This window comes from Danaus plexippus, chromosome 5 (assembly GCF_018135715.1).
Source record: "Danaus plexippus chromosome 5, MEX_DaPlex, whole genome shotgun sequence".
Taxonomy (NCBI): Eukaryota; Metazoa; Arthropoda; class Insecta; order Lepidoptera; family Nymphalidae; genus Danaus; species Danaus plexippus.
In genome coordinates this window covers 5,840,746-5,861,321 of record NC_083539.1, presented here as the reverse complement: position 1 = coordinate 5,861,321, position 20,576 = coordinate 5,840,746, and the positions used below count along the sequence as shown (strand labels likewise).

The 20,576-nt window shown below is 30.2% G+C and overlaps 1 protein-coding gene across 6 annotated transcripts in view; it reads right to left on the bottom strand.

The window, feature by feature from the left end:
- Positions 1-592: 592 nt before the first annotated feature.
- LOC116769093 (uncharacterized) overlaps positions 593-20,576 on the bottom strand; it is a 109,875-nt gene continuing 89,891 nt past the window's right edge. For all 6 annotated transcript variants that reach the window (XR_004353429.2, XR_009753932.1, XR_004353428.2 and 3 more), the window contains one exon: positions 593-783. Coding sequence is in view for 3 of the 6 variants with exons in the window: in XM_032660092.2 (XP_032515983.2) it covers positions 766-783 (18 nt within the window). In the remaining 3 variants the exon portion in view is untranslated. The remainder of the gene's footprint in view (positions 784-20,576) is intronic.

Here is a 20,576-nt window from a genome sequence, read left to right as displayed (position 1 = left end):
ATATCTACCCACCTAATATGAAAAAATTTTTTTTTGTGGTTTGAAAATCCTAATGCTCTTAAGATATTTAGGTAATGAGATAAAGATTAATTTAAATCGACAATCTTGACTAGAGCAGGCAAAGCCACAGAAATAAACTAGTTTACAAAAATATATACCTAAGTTTCTATTAATTTTATTTTCTATATTATTATTATTAAATTAAATGCCCCTTTTAAATCGTACTTAAGTTCGACATCTAAGATACAGTTGTAAACAGTTATTTACAGTTGTATTAACAACTCAATATACATCTGTTTACAGCTTAACGACCACTTTAACTGTCGCTGACAAATGTGTGTGACGTCATCGACGACTGATCTGTTTGGTGACGTATGACACTTGTGACGTCACAAGTTGAAATATTACATTAACTTTATACTAATATAATTTTAATGTTCGTTTATACCCGACTCGTCTTTGGTATGGACTTAAGAAAAATGTATGTAAGTGACGAGTTATCTCTTAAACCTTACCGATATTTTATTAATTAACTTATCACTTATAAGTTATTATTGGTTAAGATTTAAGAAATATCATGAAAATGAAACTATTTTGTATTATAGAGGAATATATTTAAAATTTAATATAAAAATACTTAAAAAGTTAAATTTTAAACGCAACTTTGTCTTTGCAGTATCTTAAATTATACTCACTCACTATTGATATGAATTCAGTTCATTAGTTTCACTTTTCAGTGCGTAATTTATTTTACAAATACCTTTTTCAGCGGAGACCTTTCACCTGGAAATAAAAAAAAAAACATTATTAATATATACTTATTACTTAACTTTCTAATGAACCTAATAAAAATGAGACAATTAAGAGAGAAAAATAAAAAATAAATTATGAATAATATAATTTTTGATAGTGTTTATTTATTAAAATTTTTTATATATAAATATATATTAAGTAGACAATATTTATGAAGCCATTCCCGCACTGTCCCGGGAAGAAATTTTAATTTCACTGAGGGAAGAGGGCGCTGAAATTTGTGTGGCATAATAAGTGAGATTGTTGCCAAATTTGTTACAAGAAAAGAAAGAGGGCTTACAACCGACTGACGGGAAAGGTGTATGTAGATACAAAAAAAAATACTAAAAATTTCTACTATTTTTGTATCATTAAAAAATTACTTATTATAGTTCATTTCAAATTTAATTTCGAATTTCACTTTTTTTATTGTGTATGCGTAACAAATAATAATATTTAAATGTTCACTATACGTTTGATGAGATACGTTCCATTTAAATAATTTATAAGTTCCTATCTAAGATTTAGGTTTCCCATTTATCTAATAAGAAAAAAAGCCTTCTTAAAAATGAACTACACAAAATTTATTGTTCCAGACATTCGTAACGCGTTATATATAGGTTATGGTTGGTTCATGTTATATATAAGTAATTAATTTTTATTGTAATATTATGTATATATTTGGTGAGAACGTCACGTCCACATTATGCTAGCGGAGGTTGCGGCGCACGTGTAAGTGGCGGCTTCAATATTTATGTGCAATTTTTCCAACCTCCCCTCACCCTCCTTATAAAGGATGCAACCTCACGAATTACACGCTGATTACACATATTATATAAATATATTAATTATTATATAATAACGACACTCCACATACGTATATAGGTATAATATATTAAAAATATTCATATAGTTATTGATATAAAGAAGATAGGATCACGCGTGAATTTTGTTAAAGGAATAAATTGTATGAAAAATATATTTTAACACTGAATTCAAACCAGATGAAGTGATATTTAATAAATTAAAAATAATTCTGTATTAAATACGTATTTCATGTAAATGAGATCATTTTTCATATTATTAAGACAATTTTAAATTATCCGTAATTTAAAGTTTTGTAAGATAATGTATGTATGTTTGTAAGACACTCCATACTATAGTAATTCATATCTCCGGAACTCCATTGTAATATTATTCGAATAAAAACAATATCAATTTGTTTCCAAATTGAAACAGTGAACAGGCAGTGTTATTACTGGGCGGAGGTTAGATCCGGTAGAGCGTGTAAAGTGCCGATAGAGCCTTCCCTCTCGGCCTCCTCATAGCCTATAACCAGCTCCGGGCTTTCCTCAAAAGCCTCCGAGAACGCCTCAAATTTAGCGACTTTTCGCTCCCGATACTGTTACGTTGTCTTTATATTCGTATGTAACACTATCGTCGTCTGTCGGTTTTACTCGCTTAATTTTTATATTTATACTTATTTAATATGCAGATACCTATATATTTTTTTATTAATTCGGATTTACTTCTAACATTTTTCTATTGGAATGCATCGTTTTTCAGTCATATAAAATAACTATTACAATAAATGTACATAGAGACATAATACTATAATATATGTTAAATTTTTGGTTATTTTCTGAAGTGTTTGTATTTTCATATAAAAATGTGATGGCAATCTTAGCACACTTCGTTCTACTAGTAAAGGGTTGAGATATTTCTTAGTTAGCGAATAGCGACACTCACAAAGGCGACAGTCTGCGAACAGAATCATAGAAAATATACTGAAGCAGGTAATATTGCTTAATATTTAATATGAAATTTTAGATAATTTTATTATGTTATATACTTTCTTATCACCAATAAAAAACAACACTCTTCTAACTATCAATACTAAAGTTATTTAAAATGTTTGACGCTCATTTAAATTGATTTTAATTTTACATTAATATATGAAGGTAACGTAACTACTTACATATACGTTATCCGTCTAGAATGCAAAACGTAAACACTCACGTAAAAATAGAAAATCTCCGGAACAAGTTTGTTTAAAGCCACTCGAATGTAAGAATATTGAATACGGTATGTTATAATGACGCAATTTATATTAAGTTTCGTTATAATTTATTGTATTTATAATTCTTTTTCTTTATTATTATTTTTTTTTATTAAAATAATTTATAACGTGACAACATATTGCGAAAGCTATAAGCTTTTGGCTGTTTAATGCGAGACTTTTATTCGTTTTTAATTTATTGAGAATAAAATTGACGCTTTCTATAAGAGAATATCGACTGAAAACATATTAAAATTAATTTAGTACAGAAATAATGTTTCCATTTGTTGCTTTTAATTATTTTATGAAACGGATTTTATATAACCAATTTAAAAAAAAACTGTTTTGTTGCAACATGAAAACGTTAAACCTATAAAGTGCTGATAAATAATAAATTGCAACACAGAGCTAAAGTGTCAGCAACCGCCATCTATGATTTTAGTTAAAAACTAATACAAGGTCAAGGTAACTTACAAAGACATTGTTACGAAATATTGCCTTGACTATCATCTGCTTTTAAACTCAAAAAAAGACATGTTTAAGATTAAAAATCTAATAGTATTCTTTCAGTAGTATGAATAAAATAAATTAAGTTATTATTTTTTGTTTGCTGCCAGTAACGCCATCTTTCGGAGGGTGGTGCAACTTCATAGTTAAATACTTCAAGGTTAGATGCAGAATTTCTAAAAATGCATGTCACGCCCTCGGTTTAAAGAAGAAGCAACGTCTCGATTGATTGTTGATACACAACCCTTATAAAAAAGTGACTACGAGAAATATAAACATAGAAAATAGTATATAGGTAGGTACATAACTTTTTTAAAGATAATGGACATCATTACAAAATATTATAACTGTAGGTAAAGAGAGTAAGAATTTTCAAAAGCACTGAGCCTTTATTACTGTCGATGTCAGCCTAAACGAGGTTTGACATTAAACAGATACGAAGATTCATACAATAAATGTTTCGAGAGCCTTTGTTCAAACAGTCAGTACAAAGTAAAGCTCTGAACGTGCCTTTTATGAATATCAGAGGCGTGAAAATTCTGAAAACAAACTAAATGACAGCAAAGGAAACCTTTTATACAATCACGTACAATTCTCGGGTAATTATTTGTTTATGATTACATCATTCAAACTTAAGTGTATTATAAATAAGTATCTACCTATATTTTTTTTTCAGCAAAATTAAACAAACATTAAATAAAAACAAAAGACAAACAAAATGCCTCAATCAAAATACGAAAAAGTTATATTTCGTTATAAATAACTTTCCTATAAATCTTAAAAACATCACAAAAAGTTACAGTATTATAAGTAACTTTAATAAAATTTCAACGAAAAAAAAAATTATCTCTTTAAATAAATCATTAATATAGGACACAAATTGAACCTTTGATCTTTTCCTTCGATTAAGATTATGATAAAAAATATGTATAGGTATGTGTACAAAAAACGCTTTAATTTTTCAATTACGCGTCAGTGAAGCGTGCCTCACCTTAATAACGCGACGTTTACACCGTCTATATAATGAATCCATTCTCACGTTCTTTGCTGATTTACAACCCCCCAAAAAACCGTCATAAGACTCCATAATGTCACCTACCGCAGCCACTTTATATTTTGGACCTACACATTTTTTTCACACGCGACGTTTTAGAATTTTCATCACGTAAATTTCCCGCTAGAAAGGGAAACTTGCTATTGTCATTCGTTGCGTTAAGGATCGTTTCCTTACGAACACGTGTTCTATGTTTATACTTACTCACTCACTACTTATATATTACAAATTATTTCAGTCACGCAATTTGTTTCTGGGACTTTTGATTTTTTTTTCGCTTTTTCGTTTGATGCCTTTTTTTTGTTTTGACGCTTTCGGGAGTACGGTGGCTCAATTAAGAACAATTTATAGTACAATGTCATGTAAACCGCGAAGGTGGGGTGAAAATGTATCCTTCGAATGGGAAACTTTTATGAAATATGAGAATATTTCTATTCACTATTAATATTTACGAATGAACTGATAGTATAAAAGTTTTTTGTTTCATACCAAAATAAATAAAATGTAAAGTAAATAACCGCTACATTTGAAGGGCAATTTTGTGTCAATTCGGGTTATATTAAAGTTTTTAACCAATCTGGCCTTCAGGAAATTAGTATAAGAGAAAATAATACCTCGGGCACCTACCGGAAACGTGTGTAATTGAGAATAATGTGTGTGGGTAAAGTCGGAGCAGTAAGTATGTCAAGAACCGCTGCAATAAATTAATATAAAGTTGTTGTTCACGACGTCCGTATGTCCTTCAAGTACCTACTGGCCACTGCAGTTAGCACTTGATTGATTCACTTTGATTGAGGATCTCTTGGGCTCGAAGCGCTTCATTGCGAATTAGCCAAGTGCATTCACATTCGTTAACATTCCGTTTATATCTCTTAAAAGCTATTCGTTACTCAAAAGAATTTAAATTAAGCTTCATCGGTTCTAAGTTACACGCCTCTCCGAATACAGGAATCGAGTGACTAATTAACGAATACATCACAGGCTTTATGTTTTGAAACATAAGAAAGAATTTAAAAAAAATGCTTAGATAGATATTTTAAAATAAAACTATCGTTAAGAAAGAGGATTGACTTGAAGCTAAGAAAATGTTTTAATTCATTAAGAACAGTGTAAAATAAAGGAGTGACAGAAATATTTTGAGATTCAAAATAAGTATGACGCAATGATATAAAGTAGGTAGGCATAGATTTAAGTTATGGACAAAAATTAACGAAACTACCTACAATTGATTTGTGAATATCTGTTATCTTGAGGTTGAATGAATTATTTAAGATATAATCTTAGTTTCATTACGATTCCTGTATATTTGAAATATGTTCACTATTAATCCTTGGAAAAACACGACATTTCTTGGTGGAGTGTGCATACGTAGTAGTGTGTTCGCATCCTTAGATGTAAGTCACCCCAGTGCAAGGGGGTTGGGGTGGAGTACTGCATCGCAGGCACGTCAGATGGGGTTACTGGATTTTGCAATATTGCATCTAGTTCACCTTTTGCTAGATAGATGGAGTATCTAGTCGGATAGAGCTTTAATTAATTCCAAACTCCCGAAACCAAATAGTTCATAATAGTTAAAAAATAATTATTTTCTAAATACTATCCTTGTAAGAGTTTTCTTTGTACGTTCAAGGTGCAAGTTTAACAAGTTACCTGAAAGCTGGCAAAGTTTTATGAGGATACTTTTTTCTGTATTGTCCCTTTTATGGTTAATTAAAGGGAAGGTTCTATAGAGAACTTGGTAATGAATCAGCGAGGTTTAATGTTGGACTATCGCTGATAAGTTACAATAGTATAAAAAATATGTATATAGAGGTAATTAATAGTAAGGACTTGTTTGATAACCTTGATAAGTGGAATGAGCTGAAGAAATTATTTTTTATTATGAAACATATATTCAAGACTAGTAGAATTTAATTATATATTATATATATTAAATTGATCAGACACTTTCATCTCGTCCTCTCGTGATCTTCGGTGTTCGATACGCTGTGATAAAAAATAGTTAGTTATTTGACTTTTTTTTTTTTTTGAATTCTTTATTATATTTTTAAACGAACCAAGGAATATTTATATGTTCAAATATACATTCCTTAATATATTATAGTCTTGCAAAGTTTACGACTATAATGAATTAATCAGTGCCAGCTACTACTTAGAATACTTACTTGTTTGAATTGTTTGTATGAATATCTTTGGCTTAGATTAAATAATTTAGCTTATAGAGGAAACGGAACATAACATATTTACCGCATCGGTGAATATTCCACTAAACAAACTTTAAATTCTTTAAAGTATTTTTTTTTAAGATCAATAATTCAATATTGTTATAAATTTAAATGTTTTTTTTTTTTGTAACATTGAAATATTTTATTGCAACAAATAAAGAAACATAAAAGATTCCAAAAAATTTATGGACATTTTAAGTGTGGTATAAACATTAACTGATTGTCATTTTAAATTGAAAAGTGAGTCCAACAATAATGTAAATACAGGTAAAGCGAATCACCGTTGCACAATTCCCGTTGTTTAAGTCCCGTTCCGTTAAAGGGTTGAACGGGTATATTGTATTGTTTTCGGGAATCTTTGATACGGAAACTGCGATCTTAATATCATACAAAATAAATACGCTGATGTAAAACATTTGACATTTCACCAATGGTATAGATAATTACTTCTAATCATGTTAGAGACATATTAAAAAAAATAAAAACTTATTATTTGTATATTAAATATTAAATTTAATTTCTTATGATACCATAAATAAATAATTAAATATTCTCATATGTATGTTGGCATAAAGTTTTACTTTAAAAAAAAAAAAAATAATAAAGCAAAAAGTTTCTGTACAAAAAGGATCAATATCGTAAAACATTGGTCGCAGTACATCGATCGCATACAATGCAAGAAAATTGCACAACAAAAAACCATAAAACCATCATACCATTGCCCAACCCTTTGAGGTGTAATAAATATTTCTGTCGGTATTTCACAGCTTGTTTTTGCATCGTAATTCGTACCTTATTACCGTGGCGTAAAGTGCATATTGTTTTAATAACAAACGGAGGTATGTACTTATTATCTATTGTTAAAATTAACTGTTACAGTAATTACTAAACAAAGAACGCAAGGAAGGCCATAATGACAGGTATTGAGGGTGCAAAGCGCGAATATTCCCAGTTTATGTTCGAGTGCAAAACGTATACGTTTACCTATGTGGTTACCTACATGTTAAAAGTAGTGTTTTGTTGGGTTGCGGATAACAAAAATATTATTGGAGGACGTGGATAGATTCAAAATATGGTGTTAGATTTAGAACGTGAAAAAAATTTTGGGTATGTTTCAAGTGGATCACATTTTATATATTGTCTATAGCACTTATAATATAACTCATTTTTATTTATTCTGTTGAAAATCTAGTATTTTCAGTTGATAAATTGTACTTTTTAATCAAATAGTGGTTAAGCAAATGGTTAGTTTAGAAGCTACTTTGTATAAAGCATCTTTTTATAAATAAAATTTGCTCCTTACATTTCCTTATTTAAAATGATTGTAAAATATCCTTTCAAAATGAAACTTTTCCCGTCACTGCAATAAGGAAATCATTTCTCTGGCGATAATTCTAAGTTGTTACTATTAAGAAATTACATAAAACAAGATAAAGCATCAAAAAGATGAAAAACATAAAAGTAAATAGAAGATAAATAATGAAAAGGAACAAAACGACAAATTAAAAATTCAGTTTTCAAAAATATGTGGGTACTGGGTAGGTATAGATATATTTTTAAATATAGGATTTAATTTAATAGTGGATTGAAAAACTTCAACTCATACACTTTAAACAAAACTATTAAAAACTAAGTTAATAACTTTCTTAACTAGTATGCGTTGATTAAAACTACTATGAATCAGCATATTTTATTATTAAAATATAATAATAACAAGCTAGCCTTTAATAAATAATTATCAATGCAATTAAAAAAAAATGAAATAAAATATAATAAAACTAATTTATTATAAAATATCTATCTACATTTAAAAAGTATAAAAAAATAAGTACTTTATTTAATTTTTATATACCTACTGTTGAGGTTTATATAGATAATACTACATTTTACCCCTGACTTTCACATTTTTTTTTAAATTACTTTACACAGAAATCAAAATTAAATGTTAGTTCATTTTTATCTCAAAGAAAAACCTTGCAATTAATTTTATAGTTTTATCTGAGAAATACATTCGTAGTGAGACATACAACAAGTAGGTGTTTAAATATATTAATACATTTTAAATATCAATGTAGGTTACAAGTAAAATAATTTAACCCTAATTACCAATCTGTGCCTTTGTGATCTTAAATAGATTTTTTTGATATTCGTCATGAGCTATTTAGCTAAACAGTAATAAGTTAGTTTAGATTTATTTATATATAAAATATTACATAATATTATAAACGTGCGTAATTAATGTTATTAGTGTGTGTGTGTGTGTGTGTGTGTGTGTGATCTGAACTAAAGATATTGTGACATAATTTAGGTTATAGATAAAGAATTATATAGAATAACAAAACGAGTAAATACAGTAAAAAACAAAACACGTGATAGCCTGAATATATAACAATGCCAACAAAAGTCCCTCTAAAGTGCCTAGTTTATAGGCCTTCTCAATATCAGCTTGAAGGCCGAAGTAACTAAATCTATTTGTAATATAATGTTTTGTTCATTTCCTAATATATTTTACCGAAATTTATATATATATATATATATATATTTATTGTAGGGTTTATTTTATACTTTTCAATCAATAAGCGAGCTCTCAAACGCCACATACATTTTGCGTTTTTTGGTTCTAAAAGTAAGTAGTAATGAAAAAAAAAATCACTAACAGACTTAGATCATCATTTCATATTTTAAAGTGAAACTTAGTGATGTATGTATGTATGTTTGTTCACAGTACACATTAAAACTCCAAAACGAATTTCGAGTAAAAATTCAAAATTTTTCTTATAGATAAATAAAATATTAATAAATAATTATTTATAATTGAATGAGTAGTCAATGTGAGATTTGTGTTATGTATATAGTCACGTGACGCGGACTGTAGATGCCTCTGCCTAGTTAGTTTGTCACCACATTTATTTTTAGAACAAATTTTAGATTTATAAATCCAAACGAACGGAGTCACAAAAAAAACTTATAAAGTTATATTTGTTTTAAAAAATATACCAAAACTTTCCCTTAATAAATAACATCGCCACGTTAACATACCTACTTAGTACCTATCTCAGCGCGAATTATCGATGGCCGTTATAATGATCCTGTAAATAAACGTTAATACTTTGTTATTATCACGGCTATCGCATAATGAGCATACGATTTATAACCTTAATATATTAAATGTGTATTAAAATATATACGTAAATGTACAAACGTGTACAGTACAGGTGCAAGCGAAAACGTAACGATATTAACTAACTGGATACTGGATAGATTGTGAATTGAATTAACTTAAAGTCCTTATTTAGTCTTCGTATTGCGATCGAGTTGTGCGAACTTGATGCTATATATATGTCTATATACTGTTTCTTTGAACCAAAACTTCGTTATTACTTATTGGTATGTTGATGTCTTATAAGAAATTCAATGTTCGTACGGAATTTATATTCACCTTAGTATGTGTTATTTTAGAAACGAATTGAATCAAACAAAGTTTTCTTTATAATTTTTTACCTTTATTCATACTAGTTACCTTACCTAATCGATAACATTTACGCAATAGGTAAATATGATTCGTTATGTACCTACTTTTAGTCTTTACATATATTGTGATCTAAAAATATATGATATTTATATAGTTTTTATCGTAACCGAATTTTTATTGGATAAACTTGTAGTGGTAAGGGTCGGAGTAAAAGTAATTCAAAGTATGAAAACCAAAGCTCGCAAGTTTCCTCGTAAGACTTCTTTATTTATTTAAAGGGGCATGATGCTAGCTCACAACCAAATCATATTTGTTTTATTTTCAATTCCACAAAAACAAGCTATTGTTGTTGGATAGATTTTTACATAAATGACCATTGAAGAACCAAATATAATATAAATAATTTGAAACAAGTTAAGTCTTTTACAATGAAAACAAACTCATGTTTATAGAAGAGATGTGTTATATGAAGGATAGTTTTATGAATGTAGTTGCTTATATACCTTTATATACACAATGACCGCAAACCAAACAATTTAAAGTGTAGGTGATTTTAGAAAATTGGAAAAGTTCTAAGTTTGTTAACGAGGCAGCGCTGCGACGGTCTTAATTAGCGGTCCGTCGTTAAATCGCCTGTTAACAAACATTTGCTGTTCGACCCTGTTTAAATAGAAGACAACTTTCTTATTACAGCATGTACTGAATTTTAATTGTGTGTTTACATTCACCGTCGAACAGCTTCGACCTTTTATCGGACTGTAAGAGAATTCTCTTAATTAAATCAATAAAAAATATATATACAGTTATTGTTCTGATAAAAATGATTTATGTTTTTATTCTTTAATTAAGTTTCTATATATAAAAAATAATATGTAAATTCTAATTAGGTATACGTAATAAATAATTTGTAAAGGTTAAAGAAGTTAAAAGCGAAATAACAATAACATTTACAATAAAATAATGTTTGTAGCGCGAGCATTGTTAGAAAGCTTGATCGGTTTCAGTGATAACGTATTAATGATGCCTATAATCGTAACATTTGTATGTACACGCTATATAACGCGTCCTGTGATACTAATATAATATTTTTTAATATTAATTCATGAATCCATTATAGTAAATTTATTTAAATAGTTACTTCAATGGTCCCGTAGTCGGGCTAAGTTTCAATTACGCCGTCTGTAATTAACTGTCGAGTCCAAGAACCCGCCTCCTATTAAATTGCTTCACTTTTATCGCTTATGGGATCGACTTAATTTTTGTAGACTCGTTCGCGCGATGAATTCAAACTCTATTTGTCTGATCTCTACTTCAATTTCGGGCTGGAATTTTAATACATTTCACTTTGCTGAAATTGTAATGTTGCGTCCAAAAGAAATTTATAAATTATTTCGGATTCCGTTGTCTATATATAGTCTGTTAGGCGTGTTTTAATTTTGTAACTGAATAATGTTTTCAGATATATTATACTTAATTTGTTTGATAAATATATCCTACGTAGGTTTTTACATACACTTTATGATAAAGCTGCTGAGCTGATTAGTTAGAAACTAGAGCTGGTTAGTAGGAACACAGTTATATAGCTAATGAAAGATACCTAAATTATTAGTAATAAAATAATAATTATTACTTCCATTTATTCTTGGAATCAAATCTATAAAATTGATTAAAAAAAATAGTGAATGTTTTAATAAAATCTAACTAACTCTGAAAATAGAAAGATAGGCATTTTTTTCCTTCTAATACTTACCCTAATACTTTCAAAACGACATAGTCTAGTGTCAGCAATGAAACTAGTTTTTTCCATACACGAGTAAGTATTACAGTTCAGGAGAAATAGTCGAACAATAAAAACGTATATTGAAAACATGGCGGCCATCGAGAAATCAGAATACGGTAAACGATAATATATACAGGTCAATTTATTGCTTAATTACGTGAATAAAACACATAAAATAAGAAACAAATCCACCCATACCCGAAAATATTCTCAGAAGATCTTTTAATTGAAAGCGTGTCAATAATCCATTACGATCGTTATGTGTTATAAGACTGACATTTGACATAAGCGACGGCCTCGCGTCGCACTTTTAATGGTAATTAATGGTTTTTGTAATATTTTAATGACACTCGTGTAGGATGCACGCTGATGACGTACAAGAAACAGCGGCTTTATTTTTGTCGTATAACATTTAATGTATGTAAGGCTTAATGATAACATAAAATATAACCATAACAAAAGCAACGGTTCCATAAAAATTTATCGAACATGTAATTTCACGCGTAATACATTTTGATATCATAGTACGATTCGTTAGACTTTAATTCCATGATGAATCAAAGAATATGGCTCTATTTTAATCACGTATCAATTTCCAAGTAAATACGGTAGGTGGTAGAGGGTAAGTTTACCCTAATTTAGGCACTTGCCTCAGTTTGAGACTTTAGAGCGTCGGGTTCGTGTGGAGCAGCATGTTGTCTTGACAGCTTTTAAAATATGATCACTATGTGTACTCGCTTATTAATTATTAAAGCTCACTTAGACACGTACTTACGTATAATAAGCATTTAGTGACAGGCGTTTAGTTCTAGTTAGCAGATCAAAACTATTGCAATCAATATATGTCCATAGAGTACTGTCTACTATGAAAATTACTTACTTTTTTGAAACTGAGCTTATAACAAACACTTCGACAACACAACTAGTTTTGAAATAAGCGCTAGTTTGTGGTGGGCGTTAGAAATAATTAAAAAAAAAAAACGAACTCACTGTAAGGAATTGTACGGCGCTTGTTAAATTTATGATGCAATAAGGAAGTGTCATGCAGATGAATATTTTGACGAAAGGATTGAATGGTCTATTGTATGGGATCTTTGTTTATTTTTTAGTTGAGTCCGAGTTAATGTGGATACTCTATTGTATTCTCGTCTATTGTTCCTCTTACTTAACCATCAAACAAAAATAAATATATATAGCAATAAAAAATTACGTCAAATCACGTAATGTCCCCATGACAATGACTTACAATGTAACACACACATTACACTATGAATATATCATGACATGTTAAGCCCACGTTTATTTGCAATTGAAATTGCATTCGTCCGCGTCGTAATGCAATTCTCGTACATCAACCTATTACGAGTGATTGCGAACGTTCCTATCATAAATACATAAATGTATTTTTATATGATTAAGCTTCATATTATTCTCATTTATTATTTATTATGTCTCATAGATAAATTTATTTTAATTACATAATATGAAAAAATCTATGAAGTTACTTGGAATGAAAATATAATTTTCTTCTCTCGAACACACAAATATTAGTAAGGTTTATTGTGTGCACTGAGTATTATACATAAGAGGCTTGTATCCCGTCTTTATATCATCGAACACTTTTCTATACTACCAAACTATATGTTTATAAAAATATTCCTTACTTATATTATTGTTGTGGTAGTCCTTCATTATTGTATATATCCCGCTAGTTCTACTCATTGGTGCCATTGGAAATCAAGTATCTTGATCGTGGGCTGTACGTGACATATTTTATTAATACATAATAATCGATTCCCATACGAATGGAATAATTTAATACGTTAAAGCACCTTCTTAGATTATTATTAATATTAATGATGGCAGGATGTATTTCTTAATATGGAAAAGGATTATGGTGTTGAGAAAACTTTCAGCATAACTATTTATATATACATATATAAATTTCTATGTTTTATTAATAAAGTTAGTACTATGTAGTTATAAAGGTAGTCATTAAGTAAATAATAATGAAGTTAAAACGATTTTGTCAGTCAGGTCCTATATTAAAATCAATTTTATATTTAATATTGGGAACGCTATGTCGTCGCAAGGTTTCCCAGACGGATCAATAAAACACATATGCGTTGTATATGTGGATGCAGCTTATCCATAGGAAGCCCCACTAGGATCCTACTATCATTGTAATGCAAATGAGCGCGCTGTCTGCCTCCAAATTACCCCTTCGGTCAAGCTTTGACCATTAGAAGACCCTCGCTTTAAACGGGACCCCACTCTACAAATTTCACCTTTACGCTCTTATAGTAATGACAAATATACCCTCACAGACACCATATTCCCGCAGTTATGATATACATCACTGGACTATATCGTTATGAGTCTCACTAATGTGATAAACTAAGAGAAATTGCAGAGACATTGTGCGGACATTTATCACGGGGCATTGTGATGTGGTAGAAATACATAGATTTGTATTTTATGCAGCCTTAATATATATCTTATTTTTACTATATATAATAGATTTATTATAATATATTGTTTTGTATTCTTTCCTAGATCGTAAACATAATTTATATCCTCACTTAATGTATAATAATCATATATATATTCATTTAAGAAGCCACGACAATGGAATGGTCATTCAGTAAACCAGTTATAGCGATTGTAATAAGGCAATGGTGTAATTTTATTGGCGTTTGACCCAGAAGCTGACGACAGAATTTCTTTTGAATGCAATTTATATATGAATTGCGCAATGAGATCTTTGTTAAAACAAGTTCAGAACCAGTTAGGTGACCGCAATAGAGCTGGATATTAAATATAAGACTACGAAAGAACCACAGTTTTTCATGTTTTGTTATGTTAAAGTGATGGTTTTCAATATTCAGCATATATACAGGACGCGGTTAAAAGACAGTACTGTTTTCTATACAACAAAAAAATTAGGAAATTTTTATTATGTATAGATATTTAAAAAGCAAGCATAAAACAAACACAGGCTCGGGTAAGCAAATAGTGCATAAATTTTCTAGACAAAGCATACGTCCATACAACATAAACGTAGCATGAAGATAAAATGGAAACAATACGAGGTGTTTAGCCCAGCGACTATCCCCTGGGCATACCTCGCAATTTCATAAAACGGGTAAACAACCATACAAAATATACACATACATACATACCCTTTGTCCAATCTGCAATAAGGAATGTACTAGGATGGAGTTCGACCAAATTAAAACGAACTCCGCCGCGTAACATAATACATTTTCTAACTTAGAAACTTAACTATGCTTCCGATGTAGCAAAGCTCTCTAACTTTGGCAAGATTATACAAGAGAGAAATAACTAGACGGTTGTGAACCAGATTAGAATGCAGACTTTAGAAGGTTTAGCTCGTAGGACTTAATTGAAAATTATCAAATACTCGCTAAAATATTGTATACTTTATGTAAATGTATCAAGTACCTATACATACATCCAATATAATAACAGACTCATAAATCCTTTAGGTTTATCCGGAGGGGAAGATTAAAAGATGATAATGTCTTATCAGGCTTGCCCTTATAAAAAATTCTTCTCATTTTAGAAACATACGAAATGCGAAAACACATAAAACATAAATAATATATCATAAATATTTAAAAATTGTTAAGTAAAAAAACATTTTGCCTCTTCTAGATATTTAAAATGTAAAAAAAAATAAGATTAAACTAGAAGAGATAATTAATTACAAGACCAGTTCTCAATTCCATCGAGCCATCATATATCAAAACGATTGCTTTGGAAATACATTAGGAATGGTATTATAACTTTTTTTCAATCATATAATGACATAATACCAACCAAACATGACCCGCCTCGCCGGTCGTATTTCAAAATGAAAAAGCAAAATAACAACGATTCGGGAACGTCGTAGATCAGCTTAGAACGGTCACGTAGTCGTTTAATACGTCCAACCTGCGGGCGGTATTATTTAAGCGAGCCATATCGATTTATTTTATCCAAAACTGCCGCAATTATGACATTAATACAGATCATAAAAGCCATAGAATGTTCATGAGACGTTAGATACGTATAACTATATTGGATGCTGCGTGAACGAATTCATTCTGTTATACATATGGCTAGTGTTTTTTTATTCTTACATTCACGGAGACATTAGGTGTGGGAAGAGCGCCGAATAAGGCGATTATGAACGGTTGATCAAACACCAGTATATTGTACGGAACCCAGCGAGATACGGCGTACATACATATACATAGAATGGCTGGCAGAATGATCTCCGACCAGTTATGTAGATATCGCCGTTGTAAGTTCAGTATTTAAAGCTCTTTACGTTTTATATTGGAAAGGTGATTATTTTTGTGATTTAATTTGCAATCGGTTCAAAAGACGTAATTTTTAACCGACGGTGTTGCGTTCTAGCCATTTCTGATTATTTTTCTTATTTTATTTTACATTCCCAGCGCATGAGGATCTTAAATACGAGCTTTGGCACACAATTTGTATTTAGTCGTGTCAAAAATGTTGTTACCTAAGCCCTTTGTATTTTTACGTCACTTTACAGTTGGGAGAAAAGTAAAATATATTATTTAAAAAATATCCTCTGTATCATGAAATTAACGAATAAAGACGAAATATAATAACGTTTAGATCATTCACCCAATACAGAAATTTCTACTGGCCATTTCCAGTATCAATAGAGCTGTGTGTCTATAATAATGTATTGTATAATAGAGTCTTACGCAGACATTGTTTTCGGCTTTATTGGCCGTCATCCAATTGTATCGGAGTCATCAACTCCCGTATAAAAAACCGATTCAGATCTCATTATACTTTTATCATATGCTCTGTATGGAATTAATGTAATCATTATCCACTTAGTGACGTGTTATCTATGTACGGGCACATTTTTAATAAGTACATTACAAATCTTGGGAGCTGTCTTAATCGTCTTGATACCGACGACATTATAAATTTATATATTTAGTATGGCACCCGGTGGCCTGAGATATAAGGGGCTTCGGAGGTATCAAGAAAGGGCTGAATTTGTGGCCGACGCGGAGTCATTAACTGACAATCTGTTTAAATCACTTGTAGATCCTCCCCCGGGATCAAGCTGGTTCATTACGGGAGAAAGCTATTTATAAAGATACGTTCTTAAATAGAACATATTTTTAATATATTTTTAAGATCGATTCCTATTAACTGTTTAACATACGTCTCGTGTTAAACATCCTTAATATCCAATTGAATGTATAATATTTCAGTTGCTATAAGACGTGATCTTTAGTCTCGTTGCACGTGAATACTAACTGCCTAATTTAGTATTTTTCAACAAAGCCAACGTCTATCCGGGTAAATCGATCCGCGCCCCTGTTCCGGTCGCCATGCAAAACGCGAACTCATTTAAAAAAAATCCCAATCCTAAAAACGCCCAACATATCTCAGACCGGCGATATTTATGTTTATAAGGATTTAGTATCGGAATGTTTCGACATAGGATATTTTAGAGGTCAGTTAAGACTGGATATCTTCTCAACGTCAGGTAGAGGAAAGCTAATTGTGTATTCTTTCCTCGCTTCCAACGTCCTTAATCCGCCCTCTCTTTGTCCTCCTCTCCCCTCTCCCCTTCCCCCAACACCCCCCCTGTTAAATCCCCCGTGTCTCCCCAACTAGGCGGAAAGTTTTAAATGCGATGCAAATCTTTGTGTATTACAACGATTAAAACTTGTTTATCGACGCTTAAACTTAAAGCCGAAATGTAACTGAATTAAATGATCTAATAAGCATAGAATTCTGTACTTAAAATGACTGTTAATGATTTTATCATGTTTATTATAAGATATTTTTATAATTAAGTTGAATGAAGTTCAGATCGTAAATTTTATTTCATTACTGCGGGCTTTTTATAAAATGAACATGCAAATGTTTTCGTAAATGCTCACTTCGTTTACATAATAATTCTGAAGTGCTATTAATACATTTTTTTTTTCTTTATAACACTCGAACGGAGTTATTATAGTGAAAATATTACTATATTACGTATAATATAGTACTTGGATGATTTTATGGCCACAGCATCAGGCAAACATCTTATCTGTGAAGTCGATTCCAGTTTAATATAACTATAATATATTTAATAAATATTTAAATCTAATCTCATTATATAAGAATACGTGCTGTAGCAAACATAATGCAGTAGGACCTAATAACTGATGTCACAGTGAGAAGAAAATTGCTCGGCAAAGATTTGCATTTTTATTGAATTTTCCACTCTTGGTCGCGGATAAAAACTATGTCTCTAAATACATACCTTAAGCTTCGTATGTATGTGTTCTTGGAAACTGTGTAGTTACTGCTTACTGTGCAAGTGTGTTTTAGTCTCAAAGGGATGGGTTAAGCAACTCAAAATAAAAGATAATTGGTATTTACTTGTTCAAGTATATAATAAAAATGCTTTCAGTTATCCGGCTAACATTAAATAAATGAAAGAATCAAGGATATAGTTTTTTGTTTTTTTTTTTTTGCTTAAGGTTTCATTGTCGATAATTTTATTTGCATCGACAACTCCTCTATCACATCACTATATAAAGCAGACGATTGCTATACAAATGTTGACCTATAGAGTTGACTTTAGGGAAGGGATCATAATAGGAAATTTTCTCTGTCGGGTAAGCGCACTGTTCCGATACCCTTTTTCACTTGTATTGTTTTTATTTTCTAAACTTAATGAAAGAACTTGTTTCGCATTGCACTTTCAAAGTAAACTCAACCTTACCTTTGGGCATACGTTTATATTTTTATCTTTTATTTAGTATATTTTTCATCCATTACATGCTTTTAAGATATTTTACTTCCCTCTTAAATATATTCAACTTTTCATCTGTATTTGTAAGGCTAATTTGATACATAAGTACCTACGAAAATGTTATCATATGTAACTAATTTTTCATTTACCTATTTACATAATTTTCGGGATATTCAATGTATCTAATATATTTGTGGAACATAAACATGTTTGCCGATTTCCTAGCGGAGTTTTCATACTAAATCATATCCTTAAAGATATTGTTTTTCCTTTGTTATCAGTTTTCATTACAGAAGTTCTACGTAGCGGTGACCGCTGATGTAGGTAACATTAATTTTTTTATAAATGTAAGGCTATATATTGGTGAATATTTACAGCAATTAGCAGATAGTTTTCGTAGCGACTTGTTCGTGAATATCGCGAATATTAAAACTTATTGACCTCAAACTGTTTATTGTTATATAACTTGTAACCCTTCCCATAAAACAATGCAGCGGTTACCATGCAAAACTAGTCCAAGATGCTCATAGAACAGGGCATTAAGGATCATATTCCTATATCGGAGCCATCAGGTTTTACGACATAGGGACCGATGTTTTACGATCTCTTATCGAATCGAAAATTTTCTTCAGCAAAATAACGTATTATTTCCATGCTGCGTACACTTATAATTTGAGTACATATACTAAACTAACTTGCACAACGATACATCAAAGGCAGAGTTTATGAGATGGCAATAATTATATAAACATATTATATTATATTCGGATTTTAATGAATGGACTGCACCAGGATTTATAATGATTCAGTATCTATCGATATCCGCATACCATACTTTTTAAAGCAAACATAATATAAAGAAAAAAAAAACAACCAACGGCCACTATATAAAGGTTTGCGGCGATAAATATAACATGTTTATTCGCACGTCCTACACACACTTGTCGGTATAAAGCGGGCTTATAAGATATACACAGACAAAAATATGTCTAATGTCATAATGAATAAAATCGTTTTTTAATCGTTGCGAATTCTTCTAAAGGGTCTATTTAAATGTACGTAAGAAATTTACTGATACCAGCAAATTTCAAGTTGGCCGGCATCGGTAAATTTAAATCCCTATCACACTTCTGAACGTACGGTACCAAAAATTTTACATTGTAAATTTAAAAAAAAGCAACATAGGTACTCATATTATAATGCATGTAATTTCTTTTTCTGTGATTAGTTTTCGTTATTGGTTACATACCTATGTATATACAGATTTTTAATATATTTCAATAGCTTGCAATAGGCTATCATACCGAGTCTCGCTTTCTTCTGTTTATCTAAGCTCCGCCATTATTTGTATAATCCACACCCCCGTTTATTTAAGCTAATGTTGTTTTATTTTTGTTGCCTCTAAATTTTAAAAACTCATGAAAGATCACGTTCATATTTTGAGTATTTTAATACTAAGATCGTAGCCGTATCGCTTTCACAAAGGATACAAGAAAAATAAATAAGCCATTTTACTATTAAAAATCTTTTAAATGTAAACAAGGGTAATGCTTAAATATTCTTATAGCATCTACTGAATAGGGGAGGGTGAGACAATAAGGACCGTGTATATTCGTAATTTCGTATAACTACCGCTTTTACTCTCCTTATAAATAAAGAAAACCGTGTCATTAATATCATGATATTTTACTAAATAAATTTAATAACATATATATACTTATACGAAAGTAAACATAGGAAATAAAAAAAAAATAGTGTAAATAATATTAGTTGAGATGAGCTATTAACAACGATATTTTATTTGCACATGTATAGGTACCTACTTTAACCAGTACCGGCAACGTATAATATGTATTTGATGTTCAGAACACTCCAA